Raw genomic sequence first — 10,531 nt, forward strand, 5'->3', positions numbered from 1 at the left:
TCACCCAGCTGGAGTGCAGTGGCATGATCTCAGCTCACTGCAACCTCTGCCTCCTGGGTTCAAGCAATTCTCCTGCCTCAGCTTCCTAAGTAGCTGGGATTACAGGCATGCACCACCATGCCTGCTAAGTTTTGTATTTTTAGTAGAGATGGGGTTTCACCATGTTGGCCAGGCTGAAATGTTGAATCATTCCTGGCCTCAAGTGATCCACCTATCTCGGCCTCTCAAAGTGCTGGGATTACAGGCGTGAGCCACCATGCCCTGCCCATAAGTAAATTCTTAATTTTTCCTCATTTAGATGTGTTTTAAGGCTAAAGACTCTTAGTTGACTTGTGCTGCATTTCAGATACCAGTAGCTCAGAATCCCCCTAGTCAGTTTTTAGAGGAAGATAGACTCTTTTTGACCTGTGTTGTTTTATTTAACATAATAATATTTTCTTATGATTCCTTACATTGTGAAAGGATTATACACCACTGTTCTAATTGCTAGGCCCACTGAAGAAAGTACACATCTTGTTAGAAAGGTCCTGCTGTGTGCTTCAGAAATTGTTTCTAAAATAGACCTAACAAAATTATTCTAAATTATTTAAGTCTTTGGCAAGAGGCTAGGATCTTTGTGTTTTCTTTTTAACCTCTTTGTGATTTTGAAGAATTATTCTTTATTATACCTAAAAAAAAATTATGCACTGCTGGTAATAGAATAATGGAGATGATGGAAATTACAGAAGATTTTTCAACTCAAGAAGATTAATGGTTGTATTCTTCTACATCTGCTTCTCTAAATTTACGTGCAAAAGAAATCACCTGAATAGCTTTTTAAAGATTGCAGAGCTCAACTCCAGAGAAAGTAATTAGGAGGTACAGCTGGGGCTTTGGAATTTGCATATCTAACAAGTTTCCAGGTGATAGTGATGCTGCAGGTTCATGGACTGCACTGGAGAAGCACTGCTAAAAACTCTTAAATACTACCAGAAAAAGAGCGCCAAGGCAGATAGAGCACAGTATATGTTTTGTATGTTATTTATTATGTTTTTCCCACAGTTTTCACAGATATTTTTATTAAATGATAATACCTCTAAAATGGTTATATTCAAATCTCCAAAGAGCCCACATTTTACTTACTGAAAAAATGGAAGTTTTTTTCGTATTTCTCTTAGAAATTGTGACAAAAGGTCAGCTTCTCCCTTAAAACAGTAGTACTTTTCCTCAGAGACGGTGTTACGATTCATCATCTTATACCCTCCGTAATTTTAATATCAACTTATTATTTCCAGATTTTCTGCTTAAATGCAGACTTTCTGTGCATTAATAGTTAAAAATGTTCTAGATCTTTCCTTTATTGTGTCATCATCTGTCTTAGAAAACTGGGGTTTGAAATGAAACAAGCTGAGTTTGGTGATTTTGAGGTTGAGATTCTCCTAATCATGTGGTCTGATAAAAATGTTTATGTGTGTAATTGATTCATTCGGTAAATATATAGTGAGTGTCTGTTATGTGCGAGACACTGTATTGGGTGCTTGAGATTCAGCACCAAGTTGTCTTTAGGAAACTTACATTCCATGTAGGGGAAGCAGAGAGAGAGAGAGAGAGATTAGATAATGGTAAATGCATTGAAAAAAATTAAGCACAGTAAGGGGTGTTGGAGATAAAGAGATTGCTGCGTTTTAAAAAAAAATTTCCCAGCTTTATTGAGGTATAATTGACAAATATCGTATATATTCAAGGTGTACAACATGATGTGTTGATATACGTATACATTGTGAAATGATTGCCACAATCAAATTAACGCATCCGTCACTACATGTTTTATGTATGGTGAAGACACTTAAGATCTACTCTCTTAGCAAATTTCAAGCAAATAATACAGTATTATTAACTAAAGTCACCATGCTATACATTGGATCCTCAAAACATATTCATCTTATACCTGAAAGCTTGTACCCTTTGGCCAGCAAGACTGCTGTTTGGATAGGGTATGCAGGGAAGACCAACCTGACAAGGTGATATTTGGCCAAGACCTGAAGGGAGCAAACCACACAAATGTTTGATTGAAGAGCAGTCAAGCCCTAAGAAGCAGCTGATCCAAGAACAAAGACATTTGTTGTACTAATTCAAACCAGAATCTTAACACCTTAGCCTGACAGCTCTAGCAGAACCTATTTCAGATTCTCTTATCTATTACAGATGTGTTAAATTCAGTTTTTTCCCCAATATTCTGCCTGTGAGACTTTCTTTCCATTCACTTAACTATGTTTTTCCCTGTAAACTGAAAGCAAGGGAACTATTTCCTAAGGACCCACTGTTTTCTGTTGTTGTTTGTTTTTCACAAATGGTTGACTTTGAAGAAATAATACCAGAACAAAAATTTTGTTTTACTAGGGTATCTTTCTGATGTTATTTGTGATTTCCTCTTACTAGGCTGCTGCAGAGAAGATAGTGCAAACCTTAATGGAAAGAAATTCATAATTACAGGCCCTGTGCCAATACTTAGGAGGGAGAGACTCCCTGACATCCCAAGCACCCATCTCTAACCAGCAAGCTGGAGTTACCTCCATTAGCCCCTCTCTTGGAGAACAGACTGATCAAGTAAGAACTATAGACTTATATAATTCATGTTGATTCCATTTCCTTTTTACATTTGAGGTACAAGTTTGATAATTTTAATACCAAATTCTGAGAATATTCTCAGTACTGTCATTGTGATCATTGTGATCATTTTCCAATTTTTTAGGGTTCAATGCAGATACCTTCTAGAGATGATATCTCTTCATTGGCTGCCAAAGAGGATGCCAGCATACCCAGATCCACATTAGGTGAGTATCAAATTTCATTTCATTAAGGGACTTTGTTTTTCTCTTGTTTTTCCTTCTAGTAATAGATTTGGCCAAGACTCTTTTCTCTTCCTATCTTAATGGAACAAATAAGTTTGGAATTCCTCTGAAAGGCTGAAGAACTGTCCTTACCTTGTGTTGAGTCGAGGTTATTGCTCTGGGTTCACAATTTGGCCCGGAGAAACTCTATCCTTATTCTCCTTTTCAGATAGCCTTGTAGGAATTCAGAAATGCAGGAGGTAGTGTTTCCATTCCTGCCCAGCAGGGCCATGAGCTGACAGCTTTTCCTGGGTATCTTTCAAGTCTGGGGCCACTCAGTGTAAGTTGACATCACCTACATTAAACTGTTAGGAAGGGTAGCCAGTGTATGTTGAGTTATTTGACAAGCCTAGCCCCATTCAGGGGATGATTTAGAAAAGTCTTACAAGTTGTCATTCTCTAGTAGGAAAGCTTTACACTAATCAAAGAGTAAAAGAATGGTGGATTTGTTTTATTTATTCTTTATTTGCCTTTTAAAAAAACTGTCCTTTTCCCTAAAGGTTTTTTATTTTGGAAATTTCAAACCTACAGAAAAATGGCAAAAATAGTACAGTGAATACTCAGACATTTTTGTTCAGACTTACCAGTTATTAACATTCTGCCACATTTGCCTTTTTTTGTTTTCTATTACACTCACATACGTAGTTGTAATGTATTTTCTGAACCACTGGAGAATTTCCTACAGAAATCATGACACTTTATTCCTGAATACTCCAGTAAGTATTGCCTAAGAACAAGGGCATTCTCCTACATAGCTACAATATAATTATCACACTCAGGAAATTTAACCTTGGTATAGGCTTAGTATCTAATATACAGTCCTCATTCAGAATTCCTGTTGTCCCAATAATGTTCTGTATGGCTACTTTGGTTTCCCCAACCCAGGGGTTATGCATTGTGCTTAGTTGTCATGTCTCTTAGTCTCTGATCTAGAACAATTGTCTAGCTTTTTTTTTTTTTCTTTAGTGAGATTGGCATTTGTTTTTCTTGTTACTGGATATATTTCTTTTCTTTTTTTGGTCACAGAATACTGTTTGCAGTAGAGAAAACTGGCATTGCAGTGTGGTGGTATAATGGCTTATTCACAGAAACCAGTACATGTTCATCCTTTAGCGCAAAAAGCCCTAATGGCACGTACCTTATTAAAATTCAGGACATCTCCAATATTATCTCTCTCTGTTTTTCTTTGTCATCTTTTTTTTTTTTTAATAAACATTTTCAAGGTTTGTCCAAAAGAAGGCCATATAGGTTCTTGGCTAGTGGAAAACAATTCAGAACAGCTGTTGCACACTTGGACTCTCACCTTCTCCAGGCTGGCAGTTGATATCTTATTTCTTTTCCAACTCATTTTTATTAAATAAATAAATGCTCCAACTATCAGTTTTAAGAAATCTCTAAGGAAAACACAAGAGCAAGGTGCTAAGGTAAAAAACACCTGAGGTAGCTTTTTCTGTGTGTTTTTCTCATTTAAAAAATCTGTAAATTTAACTCACTGGGCCAACAACCTTGGTAAATTTCCACTTTCCTCCACTTTTTTTTTTTTTAAAGAAAGAAATCATTTGCTGAATATTGATGGCTTATACACCAGAATGCAAAAAGACAAAATACATTCTTTCACTGTGGAATTTTTTCTTTGTTTGGTGGATCTGTTGGTTTGATGGGTTCCTGTTTTCTTCTTTCAAAAGTCTAGAACAAGTACCATTGGCTCTTGTTCTTTTGAGTAACCAAGTGTAAGTTGAGGCTGGTTTGTGTGTTTGGCTCTTGTTCCTTTTGTGTGATGTGATACTCAGAGCACTGCTTTGCTTGGGGGTGGGGTGGCGGGGTGGGGGAGTGCATAAATACGGGATTGAGATGGAGGGATGAGGGAATTCAAAAGAATGGAGATGAAGAAGGGCAGGGGAGGGAGGGGAGAGATAAAGAGAGACTGAGAATTATATAGCAGTATGCAAAAATCCAGTTTAAAACCTGTGAAGCAAAGATAAATGTGTGTATGAGCTGGACAGGCAAGAGAAGCGACAGAGTTTTCTCTTCAAGGAGACGGTATCCCTTCTGTTGACATACACAGGTGATCCAGAACTGCTGTGAGTGTCCTTCCGACAAGATTTCCCTCTGGGTGAATTTTGTGTGGGTGGCCTCAAAGCTCCTCTCTACAACATGAGACCTCCCAAAGAAAGACCTTATTCTTTAAAGTCTAGAAAAGCCTGCTTTCTCTTTAAAAATAAAAAATAATAATAATTGATTAAAAATTGGAGTTAGTTATTTGATATATTATTTCTAAAATATATTACCATTGCAGGCACCCTGTGTAACCCACAGGCCACATATCTTAATATCTTCCCCTTCTAATGTGTACACACATGTACAGAAACGATTTGCCACCAAAAAAGGGTGTGCATTTTGCTTGGCTTTGAACACGTTCACCTATGTTAGTTCAGCTAAAAGGGATAGCGTCCTAGGAGTTAAGAAGAGATCCGAGGGGATGGTGAAGTGAATGGCTGAAGCCTGCAGAAGCCCTGCGGGGCGGGAGGCCTGCCCGGTGGTTCTGGCAAACCTGGCTGATCTTCCCCACCCCTCCTCGGCCCCTGGGATTCTCAGGGCCTCTGCAGAGTCCCTGGCCGCCTCCGCAGACTTCTCATTCCTCAGATGGTCTTTGGTTTGCTCCCGATCTGGCTGGCTGTGTTTGGTCTCATTCTGTCAGGCGTTGGAAGGGCTCCGTTCATCTGTTGTTTTGCTGGTGCCTGTGGGAGTCTCACTTGCTGCGCTGTGAGGCGACTCCCTGAGGGCATTTCTGCTCCTGCTGCTTCACCTGTTGTACAGTTTCCCTGATCTTGCGCTGTGCAGTCTGGCTAGCAAAGAAGTATCCGATAATTCCGGCGATCACTTCCGCATTTTCATCTGGCGTGTGGTCACGAGGTACGATGACTTCTGCACTGGTTAAGTTCTGCAGTTCATTCACGGTCTTGCCACCTTTGCCAATCACCCGGCTAGCTGTGGAAGAGGGCACTCTGACATGGGCTTCCAGCTTCACTTCTTCTTTGGGATTAAAGTAGTTTTCCTTTTTCAGTTTCCCAAAGATCTGTCCCTGGACCTAGAGCTGGGCTTCCGGTGGCCGGGTGATGATGACCATCCTTTCGCCGAGGTCTGGGCCTTTCGTAGGGGCGATCTTGATGGAGGCTCCGGCAAATCTCCAGCTGTTTGATGTGTGCCCCCTTCTTCCCGATGATGGCGCCCACAGCCTGGGTTGGGATGAAGAGATTCACAATCTCCTGCTCTGGATAAGAGTGATGATGCGAGAACGGGCCAAACTGGTGATGGGGGTACAGGCTGGAGAAGTATCCGGAGTGGGTATTAGCAGCCAACATATCATTTTCAAAGGCCTCACGCAGCTGCTTCATAATCTCTATCTCAGCACTGGCACAGGCCTCAATTGTGCCCTTCACAGTGGTAGTTCTTTCCAGGTTGTATATACTCAAATCTTGCAAAGATGAGATTGCTATCTTGGTCCCTGTTTCATGTTCAATTTTCTTCAAATTCTTGCCTTCTTTTCCAGTCAGTCTTCCAACCAAGCTATTGGGGGCCAAGATTTTCAGAGGAATCTCTTCAGCTAGTTTGGTCTCATCTGCCTCTTTCTGCATGATTTCAGGAATCATGCGGCATGCTTCAGAAGTCCCCCCTGGGGTGGCATGGATGGTGACAGGCTTCTCTGCAGCTCCAGATTCTCTTTTCTATGGATGTCTACCTGGGACTGGGTCTGCTTGACCATGAAGGTCAAGCCCTCCTTTCCGATGATGGCACCAACAAACTGGGTGGGGACCAGGATCCGCAGTGGGAAATCAATCTGTCTGGCCTGAGAATCGTCCTCAGGGGCTGGCCTTGCTCCCCAGGAAGAGTGGTCCCCACACTGGGCTCGCTGAGGGGGCAAAGGGGAGCTCACCTCTTCATCTGGGATGTAGGAAATCTTGAAGAAGTAGTTCTCACACTGATGCCCGCTTAGCTTCTCCATCACTATTTTTGCTGCTTCTCTTGTTGCATATGTGACGTTGACCATGGCGGTTTCTGTGTCTGTGTTGACTTGTTCCACATTCTCCACTGTTCCGTACTGAGCCAAAAGTCCATCGAACACCTCCCACTGCAGGTGAGGAGGGATGTTTCGAATCTGACTTTTCCTGCTCCTTAGCTTTTTAGAGACTGAGTAATCAACTTCCATGATTTTCCCATGCAATTTCACTTTACCCGAGAGGGTCCCGATGGCGCGGATGGCCCAGTTCTGGTCGGGGTAGTCCACACAGGTGTAGCCAGACTTGAGCAGGACCTGTCCCGCCAGGGGCAGCATCCTGTCCCCAAAGAGCTGCCGGAGGTCGTCGGCGTGACGGCTGGGCTCAGGTTCCCGATGTAAAGCTTGTTCATCATCCGTCTAGTCGTCTAGTCCCCGTCGCCTCCTCGGCTTCCCTCATCTCTCCTCCTCCTCCGCGCCCCTTCCCCGCCCTCCGCCCCGCCAGCTACCCACCCCCACCCTCAGCCTGGCTCCCTCCACCACTGCAGGCCTGGCCTGCCCGGGGGCAGAGGTCAAGATTGGCATTTTTGAAGAATCCAGGCCAGCTAATATTCCTCAATTTAGCTGTGATTGTTTCCTCGTGGTTAAACATTTTTGGCAGGAATACCATGTGGATGACATCTTTCCCTCCCTCCCTCCCTCCCTCCCTCCCTTCCTTCCTTCCTTCCTTCCTTCCTTCTTTCCTTTCGTCCTGCCTGGCTGGCTGCCTGCCTGCCTCCTGGGTTCAAGCGATCTTCATGCTTCAGCCTCTCAAGTAGCTGGGACTACATGCTTGCGCCACCATGCCTAGCCAGTTTTTTGTATTTTTTCTTAGAGACAGAGTTTTGCCATGTTGGCCAGGCTGGTCTGGAACTCCTAGCCTCAAGTGATCCACCTACCTCAGTCTCCTATAGTGCTGGGATTATAAGCGTGAGCCACGGCACCTGGCCCGGATAACATCTTTTTTAGTGCATCACATCAGTGTGTGATAATCAGTTTGTATCATCCTTGGTGATATTAAATTTAGTCATTTGGTTAAAGTTGTAGCTGTCAAATCTCTCCGTTGTCAAAGGTTTATTTCCGCCTTAGTATATAGTGATCTGCTGGCTGAATTTGAGATGTTGACAGTTCTGTTTTCCAACAATCATTCACTCAGTGGTTTTAGTATGATTTGAGCCTTGCCTGAACCACCTACATTGGTTTTAAACTACATTAGTAGTTTAAAAATAGTGATTTTCAGGGTTGGGCACGGTGGCTCATGCCTTTAACCCCAGCACTTTGGGAGGCCGAGGCAGGCAGATCACTTGAGTGCAGGACTTTGAGACCAGCCTGGCCAACATGGTGAAACCCTGTCTCTACTAAAAATACAACAATTAGTTGGGTTTGGTGGTGCATGCCCATAATCCTAGCTACACAGGAGGCTGAGGCAGGAGAGTGGCTTGAACCTGGAAAGCTGAGAGATTGCCCCACTGCACTCCAGCATGAACGACAGAGCAAAACTCAGTCTCAAAAAAAAAAAAAAAGAAAAAAATAATTATGATTTTCTGTTGTAAAATTTCTTGTTTATTTGTGGGTATTATTTATAAAGAAGAGCTATCCTTTCCCTATCTCTGTACCCCATTTGTTTTTATCAATGTGGAGTTTTAAAAATCATTATATTATTGATTTTGGTCATTATTTCCTTTAATGCTCAAATTAACCCATATTTGGTCAGTGGGAGGCCCATCAAGCTATTTCTCTGACCCTTTGCCATATCCCCAACAGTGTTTTTTTTTTTTTTTTAGCATAGTTTCATAGTTTCTGGCACAGTAAGATGTTCTATGATTACCTTTTGCTTTACTTGCCTCAGTCCCAGAATCAGCCATTATCCTAAAGAGCTCCCTGGTTCCTTTTGGTGGGTAATGGCATTCAGAAACTGTGATCTGGGCACAAGATGTGTTCATTGCTACATGAATGCCTTTTGCTTCTAGGCCCTTTTAAGTGAACAGAGCTAGCAATGAATATTTTTAAGTATATGTGTGTGTATTTGTATACATATGAAGATTTGATACTTTCTGTAATTCCAATTTAACAATATAGGTTCTTTTGTCCCTCATTTCATATTTGTATCTCCTTGAGAGCCCTGGTTACTTAGAGCATCAATATGTTTCAAAATATTTACACATTTGCAGAATACTATAATATGCAAAAGCAGTTTCATAATTGCTACATAAATCCCACCATCAACAATAAATGTATTATGTAATGTTTAAGATTTTTTTGTAATTCTTTTTATCCTTAGGATATTTTGCACTGATCAGTGTTCAGTTAGTGAGTTCAAAAATTATTTGGATTAATTTTTTATTGTCTTCTGGGTGGTTTTATTATCTATTTGCTATATAGATTTATTTATTTATATTAGTATTCCATTTTGGATGTTTTCTCTCCCATTCATTGTCAAGCTGACTTACACATTAAAAATTAAACATTTACACATTTCAAAACTCCAGTATATAAAATGATATTCTCAAATGTCCCATATTTCCCTATTCCTTCTCTCCTGTTTCCACTCATCTCCTGCAAGTAATCAGTTTCATTTCTGGGTTATTCTTCCTATATATCTTTTTGCAAAAATAAGCAAATGAATCATCTGTGTATATGTGATGTATATATGTACATTCTCATTTCCCCTTTTTCCTAATAGGAAATCTACTACCTTAGATGTATTCTTAAGCACATGGCTTGTTTTACTTAACATATTCTTAGAATCTCAAAATCACTCCATGTAAGTTCATAAAGATCATCCTTATTTTTTTTACAGCATTATATAGTGCTATCTGTGAATATACTATAGTTTATTCACTCTTTGTAGCATCTAGGATGATTGCAGTATTTTGCTATGATAACGCTACGATGAACAACCTGTGTGTATGTTTTCTTTTTTCTTATTATTGGAATGTGCCCTCTGTAAATTACTCAAAGGAGGCAGCAGATATCACATTATGTTAATGGCAATTAAAACTAGCGCTGTATTTTCATGTTAGGAGACTTGGACACAGTTGCAGGGCTGGAAAAAGAACTGAGTAATGCCAAAGCGGAACTTGAACTCATGGCTAAAAAAGAAAGAGAAAGTCAAGTGAGTTTTCTAGTCAAGTCTTAATTTCAAAATCCCTGTTTTTTCTTTCAAAATAGTTTATATTTAAAAGCACATAATTCTCCAAGTATAATATCTGAGTCCAAATGCTGGGTATGACTTTTTTCTTTTTGGAGAAAAATATAAGTTATTTTATATATACATTATCTCAAAAAGATGCTCCTGTTTTTAGATTGGGACCATTAAAACTTATTAAGTGCTGAAAAAACGTAACCCTCTCTCCCAATTGCTAACTGGAATAAAATAATTGTAAAGGCCGGGTGTAGTGGCTCATGCCCGTAATCCCAGCACTTTGGGAGGCCGAGGTGGACTGATCACTTGAGGTCAGGAGTTTGAGACCAGCCTGGCCAGTATGACGAAACCTTGTCTCTACTAAAAATACAAAAATTAGCCAGGTGTAGTGGCAGGCGCCTGTAATCTCAGCTACTTGGGAGCCTCAGGCAGGAGAATCGCTTGAACCCGGGTGGTGGAGGTTACAGTGAACTGAGATTGTGC

At 40.8% G+C, this 10,531-nt stretch overlaps 1 protein-coding gene and 1 pseudogene across 1 annotated transcript in view; one reads left to right on the forward strand and one right to left on the reverse strand.

Annotated features, from left to right (window-relative positions):
- The window catches only part of LOC105518346 (myomegalin-like), a 47,677-nt gene that overhangs the window by 14,664 nt on the left and 22,482 nt on the right, over positions 1–10,531 (forward strand). The window contains 3 exon segments of the mRNA XM_011951314.1: positions 2,419–2,586; positions 2,732–2,813; positions 9,927–10,018. Of these exon segments, the coding sequence (XP_011806704.1) occupies positions 2,419–2,586; positions 2,732–2,813; positions 9,927–10,018 (342 nt within the window).
- On the reverse strand, positions 5,620–7,296 carry LOC105518318 (annotated as a pseudogene).

The sequence above is a fragment of the Colobus angolensis genome, unplaced genomic scaffold (assembly GCF_000951035.1).
Source record: "Colobus angolensis palliatus isolate OR3802 unplaced genomic scaffold, Cang.pa_1.0 Scaffold317, whole genome shotgun sequence".
In the NCBI taxonomy this organism is placed as follows: domain Eukaryota; kingdom Metazoa; phylum Chordata; class Mammalia; order Primates; family Cercopithecidae; genus Colobus; species Colobus angolensis.